General features: G+C 47.0%; 1 protein-coding gene across 3 annotated transcripts in view; it reads right to left on the bottom strand.

Annotated features, from left to right (window-relative positions):
• The window catches only part of CDH13 (cadherin 13), a 1,040,036-nt gene extending 1,016,227 nt beyond the window's left edge, over window positions 1-23,809 (bottom strand). Inside the window, exon 1 of one of the 3 annotated variants that reach the window (XM_040443439.1) lies at window positions 23,484-23,809. In XM_040443439.1, the coding sequence (XP_040299373.1) occupies window positions 23,484-23,528 (45 nt within the window). In that variant the 5' untranslated portion in view covers window positions 23,529-23,809. The remainder of the gene's footprint in view (window positions 1-23,483) is intronic. The other 2 variants (XM_040443438.1, XM_040443437.1) reach the window with 2 other exon arrangements.
• Between the last annotated feature and the right edge of the window lie 527 nt (window positions 23,810-24,336).

Below are 24,336 nucleotides of genomic sequence, written 5' to 3'. Positions count from 1 at the left end.
GAGCAACAATCCTTGAAGAGGAGAACTCTGATTCATCTCATTTCACAGCTGAGGAGTTCACCTCTTCATGGATTGTCGTTCAGTCCTCCGGGGGGCCACAGCTTGTACACAAGCACCTGGCAGAGTACCTGACACATAGATGTTGGTCCATAAATGTTCATTACTTTAACTTAATTATTAGAGTGGAATTTAAGTAAACAATGATTATTGGAGCACACATGCAAAAATGATTGTTCTCAGTCTTCCCACCCAAGCAAATTGAAGTTCTGTCGTTGGAGAGACTATGTCAAGCAGACAGTGTCCCCCTGGGGCCCACCTGCCTTCAGTAGTATGTGTCTAATGGGAGGTGCTCTTTAGACCACAAGTTGCTTCTTTCCCCAAAACTACGCAACAGGTAGAGGCCAGCTGTGCCAGATAAGGCTTATTAACACAGAAAGAAAGAAAGCATTCTAGCTAGATGAAGCACACCCCTCAATTTTATCTTTTTTTCTATGTATTTTATTTTTTTACTTTCTGACTTAATCTGCTTGCTGCCCTGCCCCACTGGGCCTCCAACCAGCCTGAACCAGTTCTCTTGCAGACTGGAGCCTTAGAGGGTGCCTCCACTGCCCAATGTGCGGATTGATTTTTACACTATGCAAAATCAATCCTGGGCATGCAATTTCTCCAGTGGCTCAGCCTCAGAGAGAACATTTCCTTGGCAGGTTACAGGATCACAAAGGGCAGGAACGCACAGGCTGAGCATTGACGCAGCTTGCCAACTGCCAGAGCTGGAGAGGCAGGGGGACTGGGGAGGAGAACCGACCAGAGAAAGGCATTAAATCGAACCTCTTCATCCCAACAGTGGAACTTTTGGGGGCTCAGCTAATCCTGAGCCAAAATAGCCAGGGTAGGGGTTGCACTTATAAAGGCTAAGTGGCTGGGTTAATAAGGCTTTCAAGATTCCTCATGCCGAGACTGCAGTGTGCAGACTTCTCCAAGCATCAATTATATGAGCATAAAAGTTTTTGGAATGAAGAAAGGGCACTGAGTTCACGGTGCTTGCTAGGGGTCTGATGGATCTTCATCCGCCCCCCGAATCTTCCAAGTGCTTCACTACTTTCCTCCTCCCCTAGCCAGTCTCCCATGCCTCCAAAACTCCTCCAACTTTGCTTTAATGAGCAGCCTCTATTTATTAATGGTTTGGTAAAAATAAAATAAAATAACAGGAATATGCACCCCAATATGCCTCATTATAAATTGCAGAAAGTTAGTTTCCAACTAAAAAAAAAAAAAAGAAAAAAAGAAAAAAGTACATATGGTCTAAGATCTTGTGTAAAATCTATTTTCTCCTAAAGGAAAAGACAGTGGACCTCTTGCTGTCCTGGGCAGTTCAAGGGGCTCCAGGTATACTATCTTGGGCCACATTCTTTAAAAGACTGAGTCCCAGTTTCTTGATCTACAACTTGGGGCTCTTTCCCAGGAAGTGGCATTTATTGTGACCATTAAGGCATCCGGATCCCTGCCTGGTTTGGATTTACAGCATGCCAGACACTGTGTTAAGCACATTACATGCTTTAGTTCATCCTCCTAAGAAGCCCATGAGATAGATAGCCTCCCCATTTTACAAATGAGGGGACTGAGGCAAACAGGGTTATGGGGTTTGCTAAGGTCACAGGCAGTAGAGCTGACAGCCAAGCCCAGACTGTCTGGTGTCCTTGTTCTTAACCAGTGATCTCTTACTTTTTCCATTTCTCCTTCCACTCCCCTATCTTTCCCTTTGTTCCCTTACATCACCCCTCTTTCCTATTATTGCATCCATCCCTTAGGCTTGTGCCTGTTTTTGAGCTCCTACATGATCTGGCCGCTCATTCCACAGATTTCTATCACAATGTCCTGGCCCCTCAGCCCCTCATGCAACTTCCCATTACTTGACCAGAATTGTCCTCATAAAAAGAACTAGTGACCACACCTTCTTCCTCCAGAATCTAGCACTTTCGCCAAGTTCCTTCCTTCTTTACCTACTAAGATAACGGCAACTTTCTTCTTGAAATTCCCTTTTTTCTACCCTGACATTTTAGTACCCTACATTTCTCCCCCATTATGTGGTTACCAATCCATCCATCCATCATCCTTCCATGCATCTACCCACCCACCAATCTACCCATCCATCCATCCATCCATCTACCCACACATCCATCCATCCATCCATCTACCCATGCATCATTCATCCATCCATCCACCCATATATACATATGTACATAAGATAATAATGATTATCTGAACTCAGAATCTCTGTGACCTTGGGTAAATCCCTTTACCTCTCTGATCTTCTATTACCCCACTTGTAAAACAGAAACATTAAGAACATAACTTATAGGATTGCCGTTAGGTTTAAATGAGACAGTAGATGTAAAGAAACCTGTCTCAAAGAGGTGCTCAATGTATGTTTGTTGTTTCATTGCTAATTTTCTTTCTTAGATGAAATTGCATTATGTTTTACTAGTGGCATATACTCAAATTGGTTGCTATCACACACCACACAGTGCAACTGTAGGCAGGGGAACTGATGTCAGAGTAATCCCTGTATCACTCAGAATCACTGATAAAACTCTCTTAAAGTAAAATCTTGGTATCATTTCTGGCATTTTTTCCACTTCTTCCCCATCATCCCATTAACTACCAAGCCTCTAAAATTGGTTTCCTTTCCACACTCTCTGTGGCCTTTATACATTCACAAACTGAACTTCTTACTTTGGGTCTTCCCCCCATCCAGGCCATCTCCCACACCACCCACAGGTTAATTTTTCTGAAATATTATTTTCCATTCCCTTCTTCAAAACCTCTGCTGGATCTCCACAACCTATGTCTTTAGAAGTTATTTTCTTCTTGTTTCACTTTCTTGAATTTACCCTATTTCTTCATTATAAATGTAATACGTGCACATCAGTGGAGATTTGTAAACTAGAGGGAAAGAAATCACTCACAAACCCATTACATGAACAAAATTTTTGATAAATTTCCTTACAGACTTCATCCCTCTTTCCCATATACAGAGTCTTTGTTTGTTTGTTTATTAGGAACCCTACTCCACACAGAATCTCCTGTTCTGTATTCATTTCTCACTTAGGCGATATCTCCATTCCATTGCTGTCTTCATAACTGCCCTCTTCAATGCCTATGTAATATTCCATTGAGTCACTTAACCAGTTGTCATTTGCTAGAATTTAGCTTATTTGCTGAGCACTTAGGTGAGCCAGGCACACGGCAAACACTCAATAGATGTTGACTATTGTTATCGTTTCCAATTTGGACTATCACATACAATGCAGACAAGTATTTCTGTATATCTTTCTCTATACCTAGCTGTGTTCCTTTAACTTCTCAGATGTAGATCACTGGCCCAGACAGCATTACTGCTTCTTTGCCTTTTGATACCAACTACAGAAGATGCTGAGGGCTTCCCACCTACCTCCAAGCACATATCCCTCTGGCCTTTCCATTAGAGGGCTGGCCCCACATCCAAGTGAAAAATGCCACACGTCTTTGCTGATGGCTTTCTCTGGGACCAGAGTCCATACCCAGAAGTCCAGTAGTGCCCAATATCAATGCCACCTGGGGAAGCTCCAAAACAATGCCCACCCGGATCTGTGACATAAAGTCTAGAGATCCCATGCCCCTCAGGTGGGATAACTCTGAAATACTCCACACTGGCTCCCAAGGGTCCACAGGGGAATTAAGGTCCAAGCAGCCACAGCAGCAACTGGCTAAACAGAAGACACTTCATATGGCCGCCCTCCCTTCCCTGCCTCACTTCCCCACCCCCTCCAGTTTTCTCTGGACCACCTTCCAGGTGAATTCATTGCATTCAAACCCTCCTTTCAGAATCTGCTTTGGAGGGAACTCAGACTGAGACTGTGACACTGAACAGACCAATGGCTAACAACCATCATCTGCTAAATCCTGCCTATTCACCTCCTTAAAGAACCAACTGCCATTTTCCAAGGGTCTATCATTTGCTCAGCCAAGATTTTACAGAGTTGTCTTGAGTCCCCATCCCAGGTGTATCAGGTAGGTATCGTGGCCCTCATTAAATAGATCTGATAACTGAGGCACAGAGATGTTAAGCAATTTGCCCATGGCCACACAGCCCTCCAGGGGCGGAGCTGAGGTCCAAACTGCAATTCCAGCTTCCCCCAAGGCCTGGGCTCTTAACCACCATGGGTTACTGCCAGGAACTGCCCTGTAGCAATAGTGAGATCCTTTGGCTAAAATAACATGGATACTATTAATAGTGTCATCCCTTAGCACTGATCCAGTTTCACACTGTGTTCACATTTACTGTCACCCAGAACGGCCTCCTTATTGCCCCCTGAATATGCTATGAGTATTTCTGCCTCTAATTGGACTCATGCTTCCCTCAAGCTTGTAACAGCTCCCCTTCCTTTCATCTCTCCCCTGTTTGGTCTTGATCCCACACCCTTTCAGTCTTACCCTGCACATGTCTGCTACTGACATTCTGACTCTCCCTCTGACACAGTTTCCTCATCGGTAGATGTGGACGATTGCAAGTCCCACCTAATAGAGTTAAGTGAAAAGCATATGGCACAGTGCATGCCTCATTGAAGGCAGTTAACAGATGGCATCTATGCAGCCATCTTGACCTACTAGACTCTCTCCTTCCACCATCTCCTAGACCTCAACTGATTTCCATTTCTTTGCCCCATATTTCACAACTATTTCAAATAAGGCAGCACTAGTAAATTAAAAACCATGTTTGAGGAATCAGAAAAAAATTATCCAAAGCTTGTAAACAAGGCCACAATGATGGATGGAAATGCTTTGAAAATCAATGAGGGACAAGGGTCACCAGTAGATGCCTAGAAACGTGTTCTTAGTTCAACTCCTTATTTAATCTTGATGGAAAGCCTCAGAATTAGTGAAGCTTCCAGTTACTTGTGGGTTTTAATCCAGTAGAAACTAACATAATTTCTCATTCTAACATTTCTTTGCCAAATTGTTCATAAATACCCTAGCTTCTCAAATGCCCTTTGAAACCATCGTAGCATCTTATCGGTTCCCTAACAAATTAATGAATTAATGTTTATATTTAACAGAGAGTCGTGGTTTGACTTTTGAAAAATTACACATGTACAGTGGCTTGCTGCTAGTTTTCTTTCCACAAACCCAACTTCAGGGTGTGGCTTCTAGAATGGGATGGAGTAGAGACAAATCTTCCCATGTGTGATGGGGGAGTATGAAGCACACTATACTTAGACCAGGTTCCTCACCCTCATACTATTGACATTTGGGTTGGGATAATTCTTTGTGGTGGGGGCCATCCTGTGTACTGTAGGATACTAAACATCATCCCTGGCTTCTACCTACCAAGTGCCAATAGCACCTTCTCTCCAGTTGTGACCAGCAAACTTGTCTCCAGGCATTACCATATGTCCCCTGGGAGGCACAAATGCCCCTATTTGAGAACAACTCATTTAGAATATATTTCACAAGTAAGAATCATGGGAAATATCAGAAAGATCAGCAAAGATTTATAATGGCACACAAAGAATTATCCTGGATGGTCTTCAAAATCCAATAGCTGTAGACTTAGCTCTTCTCACAGACCCCACGGTGTCACTGTCTGTCATTCTCCCCTCGGGTCTGTAATCTCTACAAGATCAGCAAATGCAGCTTCTGGATCTGTCTGATTCACCTTAGAAAACTTAATTCAAAGAGTAGAGCCTAGAATTTAGTAGCTGCCAACAGTGACTAGGTCTTGGTAGGTACTATATGTGTACATATGTAACATATACATGTATTTATATGAATGTGTTATATATGTGTGTTTGTGTATATCTATTATATGTGTATGCATGTATTATATATGTATATATGTATACATCTATGTGTATACGTGTATGTATACACATACATACACACACTACATACTATGCACACATAGTAGGCGGCTGCTAAGTCAGATGAAGGATAGAAGAATATGCCACCCTAAACATGCCACTTTGTCATAAGGATTATTTTGACCTGAAGGCAACTGAGAAGAAGCAGATAAAAGAAAACCTTACTGACTTCCTCCTATTTGCCTAAAAACAGGACATGAATTTACAAAGCTCTCCCTCCTCCCCTTTCCACCAAGAAGAACAGATACTATCCCCTATAGACAACTTCAGATCCTTATCAATGGAGAAGGCACTGACTTAACCCTGCGTCACAAACCTCATTCTAGTTTTCAATCCCATTACATCCTCACAACTGGCCTCCCCACACCTTTGTCTTTCTTGTCTTTAGCTTAAGATGGTATCTAAGCTGGAGTTCCAAGCCAACTCTGCAAGTTACTCATGTTTTCCCTGGGTATCTACTATGTATATATGTGGTATACATATTAATAAGCTGCTGGCTTTTCTCCTATTAATCTTTTTTTTTAAAGAGTCCCAAATAAAAACCTAAGATGAGTTTTGCCACCCCTACACAGACTTCCCAGATGCCTCTTCTGTCATCATGCCAGGTCTTCTGGACTGTCTGTGTGGACCACAGCTGTCCCTGAAGGCATTCTGTGAACACAGCTTAGGGTCTCCCAGAAGTAAACACCCTGTGGCCATAATGGGATAGAGCAGAACCTTCAGCCTCCACTCCCATATCTCTGTGGTCTGCATTTTGTAATCTCCACTTTCTTCGGAGGAGCCTGGCAAATGTTTCCCTCCTTCACCCAGCACAACATCAGGAAGGTCTCTCTCCCCACAAAACCCACTGGAGCAGCAGTTTCCAAACTTGAGGGAACATCAGAAGCCCCTGGAGGGCATATGTGTGAAGATACAGATTGCAGGATCTACCCCAGAAGCTCTGAACAAGTAGATGCTGGGTGGACGATTGCATTAATAAGCTCCCAGGTGATGCTGACACTGCTGGTCCTGATGGTGAAGGCCCAAACTCGGAGACCCCAGAGTCCACAATTTGTTTCCCACATGTAGCCTGTGCGTCACTATCTAGTGACATACTCTATGCAAGAGTTCCCTTACCCCTGGGAATTTAGCAACAGCATTGGAAATGCAGCCTTAGGGAGCCCCTCTTTGAGCCTCAAATGCTCACTAAAGCCTCAGAGACATTCAGTTGTGGAAAACAAAACACAACCTGTTTCATTTCTATGGGTAAGTCCAGAGTTTCCCAAAATATTAGGTCAGGCAATATTTTATTTTTTCCCAGAACCCTTATTAATAACCTCTTTTGGAAGCAGTACCTCTTCAGAATACAAAACAGTACACTGGAAAATCATAGACGCATGTGGTTTTGTATAGTCACCTGTTGTTACTTGGGAAAGCTTAAGGAATCCAGGGGGCCCAGCAGAGTCCCTGCCACCCGGAGGCCAGCCACCTGGGAAACCAGATCTCAGCCAGAACCCTTTCAATCCCAGCTCCTGTTCCAGCCCAAATTGCAGCTGCTCCTCCAGACTAGAGATTTGGGAAGACATTTACAGTCCCTCAGCTTTGTCTTTATAAATCCACACCCTCCAGGAGCACAAAATAGGCATCCTGGGACTGATCCAGGGGCAAGCCCTGCTGCCCTTTCCTGCTGTACAGTGCTCCGCTAATGACTTCATCCCTCTGCATTTTAAGCATGAAAGAGAAATACAAATCATCAACACAAGAGTGAAGACAGAGAGGAATATATTTCATGTTTAGGAAGCTTGGGAATCAAGAGACATCTGGTGGGGGTGGCAGGTGCTGATGGGGGAATGTTTTCGGTGGGGTGCGGGCCTGGATTTGGAGGTGCTGAGTGCCAAGTGTAGGAGCAAAGAGCTCCTTCCCCTGCCTTAGACCTCAGATGCCTTCTCATTGCCAGGCCATGAAGTCTTCAACTGAGCCTGCCAAGGGGTGCCAAACATTCTTGTTAATTTGGATAAATCCTTTCAGCAATCTGGTGTCAACTTGAATACAATGACACTTAGCATGTCAGTTAGCTCTCTCCCCCTCCCCCTATTCTCCCCTTTCCTGGGCCACTTATGTTTATTACTTTTAGAAATCAGCCTCACTAACACACACTAAGACCCTAAAGTCTCTGGGCCTTACTGCCAGTACTCTACACCAGACCGGCCTGGGCCAGGGAGGAAGAATGACCAGTGAGCAGAGAGGGATCTTAATCCACTTTGCAAATCTGCAAAACATTGCTTTATTTCTGATGGGCCAAGTTGCCTGCAGCTTTGGTTTACCAGGGTTGTTTTTAATTAATAAAATGTGTGAGGGGTGCCTGGGTGGCTCAGTCGGTTAAGCGGCCGACTTCGGCTCAGGTCATGATCTCGTGGTCTGTGAGTTCGAGCCCCGCATCGGGCTCTGTGCTGACAGCCCAGAGCCTGGAGCCTGCTTCGGATTCTGTGTCTCCCTCTCTCTCTGCCCTTCCCCCACTCATACTCTCTCTGTCTCTCTCTCTCTTAAAAGTAAATAAACATTGAAAAAATAAAATGAAAAATGAAACGTGTGAAAACTGGTATACTTCAGGCCCAGAACTGCCAGCCCCAAGTTCCTCAGTATATGTCTGCATTGGTTTTCTGATCTCTGAAATGAAGTGGATGATAGGCACCTATTGAGGAATAGCAGGGTTAATGCAGGTAAAGACAGTAGAATGTCACAGGCACTTGTTGAGCAGGAAAGGGTCAGGGGTGACCACGCAAGAGCCCTGAGGTTGGACTGCCTGAGGTTTGCTTGCTTTTCTGTTTAACAACAGCTTTATTTTTTTTTTTTTAATGCTTATTTATTTTTGAGAGAGAAAGAGAGACAGCACAAGGGAGGAAGGGGCAGAGAGTGGGGGACAGAAGATATGTAGTGGGCTCTGTGCTGATGCGGGGCTCAAACTCACGAACCATAAGGTCATGACCTGAGCCGAAGTGGGAAGCTTAACCGACTGAGCCACCCAGGAGCCCCTAACAACAACTTTACTGAAACATAATCCACATTGTATAAAGTTGAACCTGTTAACGTATACAATTCTGTAGTTTTAGTAGGCTCACAGACTTGTGCAACCATCACCACTATATCATTCCAGAACACTTCCATCACCCCCCAAAAAGAAATCCCACTTCCCATTCCCTGCTCCTCCCACCCCGGGTCTTAGGCAACCACTGCTCTTGCCCTCTGTCTCTACGGATTTGCCTGTTCTGAACAATTCTTTCCATTTCACGGAATCATACAATATATATGGCCTTTTGTGTCCAGGACTGCTCAAGTTTGAATGTCAGCCCCAGAGCTCAAAAGCTGTGTGACCTTTACCCAGTTCTCCTGGAATGTCCCCATCTGTGAAATGGAATTAAAATCATAGTAGATACGGGGCGCCTGGGTGGCGCAGTCGGTTAAGCGTCCGACTTCAGCCAGGTCACGATCTTGCGGTCCGTGAGTTCGAGCCCCGCGTCGGGCTCTGGGCTGATGGCTCGGAGCCTGGAGCCTGTTTCCGATTCTCTGTCTCCCTCTCTCTCTGACCCTCCCCCGTTCATGCTCTGTCTCTCCCTGTCCCAAAAATAAATAAACGTTGAAAAAAAAAAAATCATAGTAGATACACCAAAGAGTCTTTAGGAGGACTAAATGTGCTAATTAATACATCAAAAGCACTCACACAGGGCCTAGCTCCGAGTAAGCACTGCTTAGATGTGTATCCCCATTACTGCTGCTACTACTGTTATGACCTAATATGCTGCTCCTCTGCCCCAAACCATGTGACCAGTGGTGGGAACCCAAAGATGAACAGAGCACAGAGAATACAGATCTTGCCCTCCCCAGTACACAGCCTGCTGGGAATTGTATGATTAAGAAACCAGCTTGAATGAATACAATGAAGGCTTATCATATGCACATTTAACTAATGGAAATCCAGCTCTTCCACCAAAAAGAGAAGGAAAAAGAACAATTTAAGTACTGCAATTAAATTCCATAAAATTATATCTTGCCTATATTCTTTATTATGCACTGTACGTTATGGCTTCCATTATACATTGTTACATATTGATTACAGTACAGGGATGCATACACAAAACCACACACACTGCAATTTAGTGGGCAACTTAAGATATTTCAAGGTTAATGACAACTCTGTGTTTGCCTTAAACCTAGACTTTATATTCTAAAATACTCTAACCCCTGAGTAAAGTGTGACTCTATTGTGTGTCCACAACAATAACAATCCAGAATGAATCCCAACAAATGAAATCAACCAACAAGCAGTTGGTTGACGTGGGCTGCAGCGGGTTCCAGTTGGCCAAGCACGACTTCTGCCCTCCACAAGCTCACAGTCTCGTTGTGAAAATAAACCACATAAGCATAATCACAAGAGGTTGGTGAGAGGCAGAATGGGGTTTAGGAAACAGATGGAAATAATCTTTCATCCTACTAGCTGACAAGACAGGCAGACAGACACCAGAGGGGCTGTGCTCTCCCTGCCCTGTCCATCCCTTCACGCACTTTGTTCTCCACAGCACTCAACACATGACAGACATCATGCATCTATGGGTTCGTTTTCTATTATCTCTCCCCCAACCAGCTTAGGGACTTAGGGACTTCGTGTACACTGCTTTTATCTGTATTCCCAATCCCGAGAAAAGCGTTGAAGTACTTAGTGGGTGGGCAATAAGATTTGTTGGTGAATGAGTGAATGAACGAATGAGGGTAACTATTTAGACAACCTCCACTTTCCTGCCACCATCTGTCCCCCAAATATCTGTAGTCTGTTCCTCCAATCTCAACATGCTTATTCTTTAATTGTTCATAAGTAGTGGGAATACATCCATGTCAATGATGAGGCCCTAAGGTAGCATTCCAGGGCTTTGGCATACTGGTACCATCTAGTGGGAAAGAGAGTACCTGCAGGTAGGTACTAAACCAAACTCAGCAGGTTTAAAAAAAAAAAAAAAAACAACCATGACCCTTTCCTTTATCATTGGCTCTACTAAGGAAGTTTTCAGTAACGTGTAAGGGAGGCAACTGAAATCTCTTACACACTCATGCCCTACCCAGGACATATACTGCCAGTCTAAGTCCATGCCACACCTCTCTACTTTTCTACTCAGGACTCTTCCAAAACCATGGTTGCTCCTCCAGAGCCACAAAGGTGCAGTGGGGAAACACAGAGAAATTAATGGTGCCAGGGGCCACCCTTGACCAACGGAAGACTGGGATAGTGGATATTCACCCCAGCCTCCCATCCTACAAAGGGACCATTCTGAAGCAAGTTTCACACAGTGCCGAGGGGCCGCAGCAGTAAGGAGCCCTAGTTGCTCATGACCATAACCAGCTCAATGACACGTTCTTTATTGGGTTTCCTTCTTTCTTGTTTTCGTGTTCCTCACTTCTGTGCCTCGGGATCATCTCTCAGATTAGCTCCCTGCATCCAAGCCTGTATCCCCGTCACTGTTTGGGGCAACACAACCTAAGATACGGTGTTTAACATCAATATACTTCTGGGTGGCAAGGAAGCCTTAAGAATTGTAGTCCAGATAATTACTACAAAAGCTAAATTATTAGATAGTTTAGAGCTGGTCTGAGAATGATGTTTCATGGTTAATCTTTACCTTGAACAAAGCTAACGTGGAATAATCAAGTGATACTGTGTCCCTAAAGAACTGCCACAGTTCTCATGGTAACAACAGGCCAGAGAAAACGTCTGGTCTCTCTCCTTGTCCTTGACCCTATCCTAGTTTAACCAACCAGTAAGGCGGCTAATAGATTTGATCAGAAGTTGGCAAACTACAGCCTGAGGGCCAAATCCAGCTCTGCCTGTTTTTGTAAATAAAGTTTTATTGAAATAGAGCCCTGCCCATTTGCTTACATACTGTACATAACTGTTTTCACACTACATGGATAGTGTTGAGTAGCTGCAAGAGAGACATATTTTTATTCTATAGATATATATTTTATTCTTTGCAGAAAGAGATTACCCACCTGTAGTGCAAATCTTCGGTTGCCGTATCTTTAGATTCCCAAAAGCAAAATTTCAAGAAAAACAAAAAATAGAGAATGGACAAAAGTTTGGCAACAACACTTTACCACTCTATTTACCATCATAAATTGGAGATAAAACTGTGATAGGCAGTAGTTAGCTAACTTCATTTACAAACAATAGGACATTTCATCCCTGAAACTAAAAAGGTCATCACATCAGAACAATGAACTTTCCATCCCAAGGGAGGGCTGTGGATAAACTCAGAGCAACTGACTATCCAAATGCAATTGTTTTACAGCACTATCACTATCCAAAATTATTATATTTACTTATTTTTGTGGTTTACTGCCTCTCTCCGTCATTGGAAGGTAGACTCTGTGAAGGCAGGCAATCCTGTCTTTCTTAACCACTGTTGCTAACCCAGTGTAAAGCATCATGCTGCGACACAGTGGCTGATCAGCTAATACTTGTTAAATGACTGAAACATGAGATGTACACATTGGGGTGCACAGATCCAAACATCCTGAGAGAGGCAGCAATGCAAGGCCACCATGTGGAGTGGTGAGGGCTGGGGCAGGGTGAGAATGTGTCCACCCACCTGCACAGGGGCCCTGTGAGCCCCTCTGCTATGCCACCAGTACATAAGACAGTGCCAGGCACATAATAGGCGCTCAGCAAATGTTCACTGAATCAATGGCTACCCTGACTAAAGGCACTTAAACAGAATTAAAAGGGAAAAAGAAAACGCTTCTGGTAAAACAGAAGTACACTTCAGGTTAGATTCAGTTCAGTTGCAATGCACCATAGATCTGTGTGTTTCAATATAGCTGCAGGCTGTATATTTCTCATTTTCCTATGGATTGGGGAAAATGTTGTTGTAGTCAGTGGCGCTCAGGGAACATTGGAGCCCCTCGGCACCCTTGGGGAGGAATGCCATCCAGCCTCAGAGCTTAGCAGCAGACAGGAAACAGCCAGCAAATTTACCATGAGAGAATTTACCTGCGCTGGAGGCCACAGAGGAACCACACCCTGGCTCAGTCCCAGCATCTGCGTGGCTATTCTTAGCAAGACAGCCATTCTCGCTGAGCAAAGCACGCAGTGTGGATGGGTGGTGGTCCCTGGTCAACAGCAAGGACTCAGTGACAACATAACTGATCTTGGGCTAACCCAGTTCTGAAGGTTGCTATCATTAACCCAGACAGGAGGCCCAGGTCCCAGGCCCACTTTTAGAGACCAGGAATTCAAAAATGGGGTCACTACAAGTAGCCATTTTAACTCCAGGAGAGCCAGAAAACAAAATAGTCAAGGAAGAAAACTCTTACAACCTTTGGGGGGATAAGGGAGGAAGCTTTCATACATGAGTGAAATATGGAGGAAAACTCATATGCACAAGAATCAGAAACGCATGGGCCCAATCCCTGGTCTGCATTCCTAGGGGCTGTGTGGCCTTAGGCAAATGACTCAACCACTCTGCACTTCTTTTCATCATATATAAAATGGGTTAAGAATAGTTGTCCCTAAGGCTTGCAATAAAGATTTGAGCTAATGTATGCAACCAGCACATAGCAATAAATTGTACAGTAAATTTGCTACAGGTATTTTGATATATTTTAAATCATAATCATAAGTGTTCACGGTGCTCACATGTACACACACACACACACACACACACACAGTGCCCTGAAAAAGCCTCCAGGGAAACAGCTGCTAAGAAGATACATCTAGTAGATAAGATCCCACCAGATCAAGTGATTTTATGAGGCATGAAATCCCAAAGGGAGCCATCTTTGGGGAGCTACCAATATGGGAACTGGCAAATCCTTTTCTAGAAAGCAAACTTTATTTATTTATTTTTTAATGCCCATGCATTTTAAATACACGAGCATGTTCTTCCCCTCTAGGTTACTCAGATGATCAAGGCCAAGGCCCCGTGGTGCCTGCAAGCCACAAGCTCCCCTGGAGCACGGTATGTGCAAGTTAATACACCAACATTCCTTTAGCATCCATAGAGCATTTGTCAGCCACCGGATGGGGTCATGAGCATACGTGGACTTAACCGGAACCCTGCTGGGCAGTTACACCTACTCCCTCTCCTTGTCCAGACGCAGGAGGAAACAGAAGAGGGGGGAAATAAGGTAACTCATCTGAGGTCACACAGCACGCAGATGGCCAGGATTCAAACTCACTTCTTAAAATCTCAGAAGTCTTCCTAACTCTCTGAAGCAAGCTGAGACGCTCGTTCCTCTGAGTCCTAGCAGACCACAGGCCCTGAGTCACCTCCAGCACGGGCCCTATTCAGGACCAGGTGTTGTATTCACCTCTGCATCCCCAAATCAGCAGCATTCTTGGCACCTGGTAGGTTTTTTAAAAATTTTTTAATGTTTATTTATTTTTGAGAGAAAGAGAACAGAGCATGAGCAGGGGAGGGGCAGAGAGACGGGGAGACACAGTATCCAAAGCAGGCTCCAGGCTCTGAGCTGTCAGCACAGAGCCAGATACACGCGGGGCTCACACTCACAAAGGGCGAAATCATGACCGGAGCTTAACCAACTGAGCCCCCCAGGTGTCCCTGCCCCTGGTAGATTTTAATAATTATGGGAAGAAAGAAGAAAACATGGATGCAAGTGGTGGGGGAGGGAGGGCAAAATGGAAGGATGGGAGGGAGGTCACAGCAACCACCCCTTTGAGCTGTTTTAGTCTCTATTATCTCCTATTGTAACAATTACCAAATTCGTATTATTTCAGCTATTTATTTTCTTTTTTTTTAAGTTTTTTTTTCAACATTTATTTTTTTTTTGGGGGGGGAACAGAGAGAGACAGAGCATGAACGGGGGAGGGGCAGAGAGAGAGGGAGACACAGAATCGGAAACAGGCTCCAGGCTCCGAGCCATCAGCCCAGAGCCTGAAGCGGGGCTCGAACTCACGCGAGATCTCGCGAGATCTCGCGAGATCGTGACCTGGCTGAAGTCGGACGCTTAACCGACTGCGCCATCCAGGTGCCCCTCAGCTATTTATTTTCTTGTGGTTGCCCTCTGTAGGTAGCAAGCCCCCTGAGAACAGGTTCCAGGCCCATCCTGTTTCCCTACGAATTCCCTAAATTCCTCAATAAATACTTAAGGAGCAGACACCTGTGTATCCCTCATCTTTGGAGGATAACATAGCTGTGCTGCTCTTTTTTTTTTTTTTTTTTTTTTTTTGTTAGAGAGAGAGAGAGCCAGTTTTTAAACAAATACCAGCATACTACTCCCCAGCACCCAGCTGAAGATTCTACCGCATCTGGAAACAGAAGAGTCACCAAGGCCACATCCAACATGCAGAAATGAAGACTTGTTAGCATTCGGAAAGTGATTGCCGAAAGTAGTAGATCATTATTTGCTTCATGTAAGAAATATTTCTAGTGCTGCTGATTGAATGTTCAAGAAACGATTAAAGGGCTTGGCAATGTTTCTCCCAAATATCTTTTGCATGAAAAGCCTCAGAGATTGGTTAATTATAGAGGCGACGCATCAGTCTCTCTAGACAAGGGCACTTCCAGGCCCCCACAGTGCCCGTCCCAGGTGCGAACACGGGCTGGATCCATGAGCATGGGTGTCATGGGGGCCCGGGATACCTGTCCCAAGGAGCATTGGTGCAGGCTGGCTAATAGCCCCGTGGAAACGGCCCTCAGACCCTGCTTATGATGTCAAACACCTGGGTTCCTTCTTTGGGCAATTGGCAGCTTCCTGCCAATTGAAAGAGTCAGAACTCAAGCTCGCTACTTCACCCCTCCCTGGCCCATGCTCTGTCATCTGCGAACCCAGAGACCGAGCCCTGCCAGGTTCTGCCCTAAATGTCTCTTGGATGCTCTGAGTGGTGCGTCTGTTTCCTCTCTCCTGCACTGTTACTCCTGCGACCTCAGGCCTGGACTGGCTTCTCACTTCCGTTCGTACCCGGTGTCTATCCATTCCCCACACTACAGCCAGGGTGACCTTTCCAAAGTGAAAATATGACCTTGTCACACCACACCCTCCCCTTATTAGTTGCAATGGATTCCCACTGCTCCAGGACAAACACCAAAATCCCTGTGGTGGCTGCCAAATCCCAGGGGCTCTGGCACCACCCAGCTGCTCCTCCTATCGTGGTTATTTCCTCCCGCACAGAGACTTCCCCCAGGCTGTGCCTTCTGCCTGGAATGCTTTTCCCTGCCCACACCTTCTGGCATTCCCCTGTCTGCAAGGCTCACTACTCCTCCAGACTGTGATCAAGCATCAGGCTATCAGGGAAGCCTCCCAGGTCCTTCATCTGGATCTGATGCCTTTCTTATATTCATTCATTCATTCATTCATTCATTCATTCACGTTTGCTGAGGGCCTGCTGTACACCAGCAGTGTCCTAGGCCCTAGGGATGCAGAAGTAAACCAATCAGACAACAGCATGTGCTGTGATGGACCTTATATTTTAGTGGGGGAGAAAGACGAGGCACAGACCAGCACACTGGATAGAACAGCACAACTTCACACAACTGTGTCTTCTTCGGTCATAGCAGTTTCTCTGCTTCGAATTATTCAGTAATTGACCTTGATCTCCACTGCCCAGGGATCTCTCGAGGCCTGAACCCCAAGAGAGCAGAGACTAAGTCGGCCTTACCAGGAGTCGTAACCTGAGCACATAGTAGGTCCTCTGTGGATATCACAGATACTTACTGATCCACTCAGTCCCAGGTAAATCTCCTTAAAGTCAAGTTGTTTGAGTGCTTGGGGCTTGGAGGGGACAGTCCCTGATGACTGAATCCCTAATGGCTCCCTGCCCCTTGAGAAAGTTCCCTACAGTCCCTCTGGCTGTCATTTTGAGTCAGAACAGGAGTCAGCAAACTTGTTCTGTAAAGGGCCAAATAGTAAATATTTTAGGCTTTGTGGCCATATGGTGTCAACTCTGTTGTTATAGCACACGCTCGGCCATAGACAATTATATAAATGAATGGGCATGGCTATGTTCCAATAAAACTATTTATAAAAACAGGCTGCAGGCAAGAATTAGCCCACAGGCTGCCCTTTGCAACCCCTGAGTTAGATGATCCCAGATGCCCAGCAGCACATGGCAGTTGAAGGCAGGGCCTGTATGGCCTGAGCCATCCACGGGTTCCGCGGGCAGGGTCCGGCAAACTTCTGCAGGCCTTACTCCTGCTAAGGGGGAGATTACCACACAGGTCCAAGCTCCAGGCACTTGCAGGCACCGCGTCAGGCAGCTCGTGGAGAAGCGGTTCCCTGCCACCCCCAGAGGAAAGAGACTTTGGCCCGGAGGCCGCAGAAGGCAGGGATGGAGTCTGCCACATTCCTTGCAGGGTCCCTGGGCTCCTCCAGAGGCTGAGCTCACTTCCTGGCCCTGCCCAGGCATGTGGCAGGGGCTGCTCTCGGCTGAACAGCTGCGGCCCTGCACCCCAGCCCGGCCTCCACTCAGCTGGGAGACACAGGGGCTTTGTGCTTCTGTAGCAGATTGGGTGACGCCTGCTGAGGCCTTTGAAATGAGACATGACATGTCAAAACGTGCCTATTCCTAATGCTAATTTTCAGGAATTTGACTTCTCTTGGCAACTGACAGAGGAAAAACAATCACCTTTTTTTTTTTTTTTTTTTTTTTTTTTTGGTATATGTGTAGTTATATTTACCCTGATCTTTGAAGTCTGAGGCTAAGGAAAACAAGTTATCTGAGGCTTACCTCTTGGGATAGGATGGGTGGACAGATTAGTCTAGTATTTATGGAGCCAGAGGACATCAATTACAGCATTAACACTATGGGTAGACTATAGTGGGTGTTAAGTATTAAAAACAGTTATAAAAACATCATACAAACTCCAGTTGGTGGTAGGGGAGACAATGTCCTGTGTATAAAAGTACTCTAGGCAACAAAGCTCTGGAACTAATGTTACCTTGAAGTTACAAATGCTCTGAGAGCTGGCTCGGTGCTCCCAGAGTCCCATGCAGGGCTGAGTACAATAAGTTATTGTGATGTTCTGATGACACTCATACTGTGGGTGAGCAACACTGTTGGAATGACAATGCCCAGAAAGTCACTGTACTCCAAGGGCACAGATGCTTCCTGGTCTAACAGCGCACTGGGGCCTACAAGCCATCCCAGAGCCCTGGGACTGTTGATGCAGAGCAATGTTTGGGCTGTACCCACACTCCGCTGTACCCACACCCTGACTGACTCAAAGCTGCGGTGCATTACTTCTCTGGGTGTAACTATTACACACAGAGCGATGATCTGGGTGTCCTGGTGTTCTGGGTACCCCCAGTCACCCAACGGCACTGATGGTAGGAATGTTCTCAGGAAGGAGGTGCAGTCCCCTTTGTTCTTCCAAAGCAAGTGTCGATCTAGTTCAATCACAGTGATCAAAAAGAGGCATGTCCCTTCCTTTCCAAATAGCCTATCACTCACACACACACACACACCCCGCATCAATGCGATTAAGTCTCAAAATTTGTGAAAGCGGAAGTTCCCAACACAAATGGCTATGGGGCAAACTAAGCAGGTACAACCGGTGGGTGAGTACTAGGGGCTGGTGGGGACTGTGGCAAATTACAGAGGCATGCCCCACCTAAAGGGGGCAGTAGTAACTCCCCTCCAGTGAAGTGTGGCCAAGTGGGAGGGCAGCTCTCAGGTTCCCTGACCTTCTGACATTTTAAGAAATGCAGGAGACCTGGATTTTTTTTTAATGTACGATTTCCAACTTTTCAAAACATTTGGGCCCAACAAAACACATCCATAATCTACATTTGGCCTGTGGCTGCTTTGCCCAGAAGCCAGAGTTGCAGAATTGGGATGTGTAAGCTTTAGTACTGCCAGGCAGGTGACTCAAGGTTCAACCTGCTGGGCCAAAGGGTGACCCATTCACCAACACGAACCCTACCTCAGTCTGTGTTTCAAGTCTGAAATGCCATTTCTTCTCTTCTCTGGCCTGCCCTTAGCTGCTTCTCTCAGGAGTGAAGAGCAGCTGCTTTCTACTCTAAGCCACTACTTAGTGTCTACTGAAGGGGATCCTACAGTCCAGCCCATCATCATCTGTCCTGTCTGCTCAGGGAGGAGGAGCCAGGGGATCCCCAGGTAGCTACAGAGGAGACAGGCTGCGGGCAACTGTATTGGCAGCAACCTTCAGGAGGCTCCGATTCTCTCAGGCGCGTGGGCACCTTGCCCGCAGCTAAGTGGAAACAATGCCAAAACCACTGGTCACTTGATTTGATTCTGCCCAACTGATTATTGTAATTGGATGACAGACATATTTCCCTCTCCTTTTCAACTGGTGCCGGAGGGTGAGCGAATCCGGCTCATGAGTCATTCTTCTGGGTAGTTACCTAGTGGGGTAACTGTGCCTGACTTTTGGCTGCCTAAAGAGAAAAACCAGGTCCAAATGAAATCAAATGCCAGGAAATTTCAGAACTTCCTCACATTTCATTTTGTATTGTCTGTCTACAAAGGTCTTTGAAATGTTCCCTGCTCTAATACTCAGAGGGGAAACGTAGTTGAAGACTAAGATGGAACAGAAGCAACTATAGTAGGGAATAAAGGAGGAAAGATACTGAGTGCAAAATGGTAGGACTTCTCATTGGGGTAGCTTCCAGAAAATAATTGGGAATAAGGAGAAGAGTAGTGTGTTGATAGAGCGACTACACTGAGGTTCTTTAAAATATAGCAGCTGTAGATTCAGAATTTTGTAATGCTGTGGATGGAGCCCTCTTCTGGAGAAATTTTTCAACAGGTATTAAAACAAGATCAAAACACAGAGATGGACAGAGGCACAAAGAAATAGGAAACACTGTTGGCTATTTCGACGATATGACTGTCACTGAATCCATAGCTTGGCATTTTCCTTCCCTTCCACTGAACGGAAATAAACTGGATTCTCCCAAGCAACGGTCTTTCTGGAAGGAGGGAAAGAAAAGAAGGATATTCTCAAGAGCCTACCCGTAGTTTTGCTGAAACAGTAAACTTCCAACTGAGATTCGATGCACACAGGCAAATGCCAGTCCTTCTAGACACTGCACTTATTGGGTACATTGGTTTGTGAGGCAATTTTACTATAACACATAGGAGACACTTCTAGAAGGAATTAGATTTTATTTAATGGAAAACCCAAGGGCTAAAGATAGCAAAGGAGAGAAGGGAGGGAAGCAGAGCAGAAGAGATTAGCTAAGATGACTGTTGGGCTTTTAATATAGACTGTGGCATTACATAAACTCCAGATCACATATTCAGCCTTGCAGTTTATTAAATCTCCTCGGGAACTTGCTAAAAAAATTGTTCAGCCATCTGAACTCTACCACTTTGACTCTTCTCACCACTTACGTCTCTGTTTCCCCAGTGTTTTTCAAATCTTATGGGTTGTCACATGTGGACCCCACGTCAGGGCTGGGGGTGCCCTCTGCTACTCCCATAATCTTTTCTCCTCATCAGAAAGGTTCTGCAAATAAACACTGCCCTTAAACTACAATAGATGATGTTCTGGGGGTACAAAAACACACAGGTTCTCATTTAGAATCCTGAAAATCAAGATGCTGCCTCCAAGAAAGAGCCCCATTTTAAATCAACATCTCAGAACCCTGTGGAACGTTTTTAGTCACTCCCAAGTGACTGCTCTCCAAACCTGAACCACTCCCTAAAATTCTAATTCTTGGGGGATTACTCAATCATTGTTAGAACTTTTGGCTACTTGTAAGCCATACCCAAATAGGGGGGCGGGGAATCATATTTACAGTGGAATTTCTATGTCATGCCTCCCTTGATTTGTTTCACACTCATTATTTATCATAGCCAAATGCCAGAGGCCACTTCTGGGACAGCCTTTCCCAAAACACCCCAGGGGAGAAGAGAGGCCACTGTCTCTCAATTTTGCCAGCTTCCAGCCATTGTTGCTTAGAATTCCTCTTCCCCTTTCCAAAATGCCTAAAAGAGCAACCTAGCCAATAAACTTACAGAGATTGATGGCTTCCAAAGCCAGACCCAGAATATTACAACTGTGATGGAAAAACACATACATGCTTGCCTGAACACCACTTAGGACCGAGTGACTAATTTGCTTTATTACATTGTTTTTCCCTTCCGTATGTTTTCTCTCTGCCTCAAGAAAGTTCTGTTTTTGCTGGTGGACTCAAAGGCTCTAAGACTTTCCCCGCTTTTCCCTATGGCACACGGAGCTGTGGCCTGGAACCTCTTGTCCATGAGATGAATTACACCAAAATGATTTCTCTGCAAGGTGCTGTTGCAACCAGGATATCACTTAGCGTCCTAATGTGGACGATTGCTCTGATTACGGGTAATAATGTAAGACAGAAACAAGCCTCTGAGAGCAGGCGATTCGATTCCTGGTAACACCTCTGCTGCCCCACACTTAGGAACTGAGTGAGCTCACAGCCTGCAGAACCCACCTGTGCTGGCTGGGCCCTGCAGGAGAAGACACACCAGTTGCTTTGCAAAAGGTATCCTGTGAGGAGCCCCTAGTGCACAGGGATTGCTGGGTGCTGCCACATTGTCTGTCTTGCTCAAAAGGAGGCATAACTTTGGGCCAGCCCTGCGACCCTGACTGAGGTCCCAGCACGCTGAGAGAGAAAAGGACTGTAAAGCCCTAGGGAAAGGCAGGGTGGGAGGGAAGTGCTCCCAGACACCAACAGTTCCCAGTGTGCCAGGCCTCATGGTAAATGCATTACCTAGGACATCCTGTTGAATGCAATCAATCTGCCTGGCGATCCCAGGAAGGCGGAGAGATTATTTTACAGTGGAGAATCAGAAAGCCCAGAGATGTTCAACAACGTGCCCAAGGTGGTACCAGTAGCATATGGCAGAGAGGATCTGTCTGAATCAGAAGCATCCTCTGAACCGTCCTGCTAAATAGGGATATATGTACATACATACAGCCTCAGGGACCACTGGAGCCCAGAAAGTCTGGAAAACTGGTCCACAGATAGACATAAGATTTGTGGCAGGACTTGAGGTTACAGGGACACCCCCCGCCCCCAAGAGAATCAGGCAGCAAGGCCCTGTTAGGAAAGGAGTGTAACTGGGCAGTTCTGAATGGGGGCTGTGTATCCAGGGAAGACGGAAAGCATGGGTAGGGGAGGGGCTCCGTAGCCAAGCACCTTACCCGGTCCCCAGACACCGGCATCCACCTACTAACCCCCACTTTAAGTCATTTACATGGTCACTGCGTTCCTGGGACACTGGCCCCTTTCCAAAGTCAAACCCCAACATGGATCCAGCAGTGGCCTCCCTTCGATGCCCTGCACCCCTACATCCCTGCCAGCCCTCGCCTGGGATCCTGCCTGCCTCACCCTCCCTCTCTCCCGCACACTCACATATGTGCCCAGGCCCCTGGCACCCAGGAGTCCTGGCCAGGAACTCAACGCCCATTCCTAGCACCCGAAAGCACTCCCTGCCTCCTTCCCTCCTCTCTGCCTGGCCCTGCCTTGATCTTACCCACCCACTTGTAGGCTGCCAGCTCATCCCGAGTCCCATGGGCTTCAAGGGAAGCCTCGGGGACCGAGTAGCCTTGCTCTCTCAGAAACCACAGGCCCCAGAACAGGGCTGGGCGTGCCCCTCAGCGGCCCGCACCTCCGGTCGGGCCTCCTCGGAGTATGCTTTCCTGCACGCAAACTTCCCGAGATCTTGGAGATCCAGAGGCGGCAGCTGGACAATCACGTCTCGGTCGCACCGCACCCCCCGCCTTCTCCCGGATCCCCGGTCCTTCCCTCGCGCCTCAGCGCTCCGAGGGTTAACAGGCAGCTGCAGCCCTGGTGGGCAAGGCTTGAACTTTTCTCTGCGCTCCGCGCCCGCCCGGGAAGGCAGCAGAGGCGGCAGTCGGGGCTCCGAGCCGGGGCTCCAGCTGGCTGCACAAAGGGGGCGCGGGGGGCTGGGGCCTGCGTCCTGGCGGGGGGCGGGGGAGGACGCGCTCTGGGCCCGAGGTCGGGGAGGAAAAGAACCCCGATGCGGGCGCGGCCAGAGTCGGCGCCTTTGAGCGACAGCAGCAGCCGGGCTGCAGCGCTGGGCTGGCGGGAGGCGCCTTCCTGCGCGCCGCGGGGCTGGGCGAGGGGGCCCGGGCGCCCCGGGAAGTCGGCGATGCCAGGCCGGCCTCTCCAGCCCGGCAGCCCGCAATCCGGACCGGAGCTGCGCTTCCCCCTGTTCGGCGCTGCGCTGGGGAAACCACGACTCGCTGGAGTCGCCTCCAACTGAGTCTTTCTCCGATACATGAGCCACCGGAGGAGGAGGCGAATCAAAGTTACCCCACTTGATGTAGGCGAGAATGTCGCCCCTGCTTGCGGAAAAGAAAAGGGGGGGACTCGGGAGCTCTCTCCTCCTCCCCTGAACGTACACACACACACACACACACACACACACACCCCGGAGTGGGAAACCGCCCCCCCCCCCGCGCCCCGAGGATCTCTGGGGCTGGGAATGACCTCCCTTCGAGCCCCAGGCTTTCTTCGCCGCCGCGCCCCACAGTCCCCCGACCCGCGAAAGCCCCCTCTCCCTGCCGGCGCCAGACGATCGGAATGCAGAAAACGGGGCGCGGGGCGCGCCCGGCTGCCCCTCTTCCCTACCTGGGACAGGAGAACGCACAGGAGGAGCGGAGTTCTCGGCTGCATTTTGCCCGACTAGAAGCGCCCGGCGGCGTTTTCATTCATGCACTTGGCTGCACTGAGCATATTTTCCGTGGGAGCCAGGCTTTGAGGAGAGGCTCTGCCTCACCAGCCAGCCAACTTCCCAAATAGATCAGCGGCAGCATCACGAAAGCATTGGGTAGAGGCTGATGACCAGGACCAATGGCTTTACAAGACGGATTCCTTCATAAAGCTCCCTCGTTTTGCATGGCAGATACAGGGCGAGCACCTCGCACAGAGCGAGCCCCTCGGAGGAGGCAGCCCTTTTTGCCTTTTTGGACTGTTGGGGCCCAGCCTCACAAATCACGCTGGGCAACGCCAGCCGAATCCACTTTTGCAGAGAATGGAATTGCACCGGGGACTGGCGAACACTTCCAGCCCAGTGCAAAAAGATTCTCTTTATTAAAATGTTAATAAGATCCACTTTATTTCCAATAAATCAAATAAAATGACCCCAGCAGTTCCAGCCCTCTCCACGCCTGGAAAGACTTGGCGGTGGATTTCCCCCCCCCTTCTTTCTTTTTCTTTTTTTTCTTTTTTTCCAACTGTGGCCCAAGTCATGATGGTGTTTGGTGTTTCCTTGCCATCTCACAAATCACAAATACGACAGATCAATTCTAGCTTGCAGAAAAAAAAATCCATCAAGGGGCAATAGATTTTATTAACTGCTCAGGTGAGAACCTGACTGGCCGCCTACTCCACAAATGTGCATCTGGCACCAAAGTTGGAGCCATGATTTAAGGAAACTTTTTTTTTTCCTATATGGATGTGATTTTTCAGAAGCTCCTACCTA

Source organism: Herpailurus yagouaroundi, unplaced genomic scaffold, assembly GCF_014898765.1.
Source record: "Herpailurus yagouaroundi ecotype Mexico unplaced genomic scaffold, PumYag 190, whole genome shotgun sequence".
NCBI lineage: Eukaryota > Metazoa > Chordata > Mammalia > Carnivora > Felidae > Herpailurus > Herpailurus yagouaroundi.
This window is presented reverse-complemented; position numbering and strand designations above follow the sequence as displayed.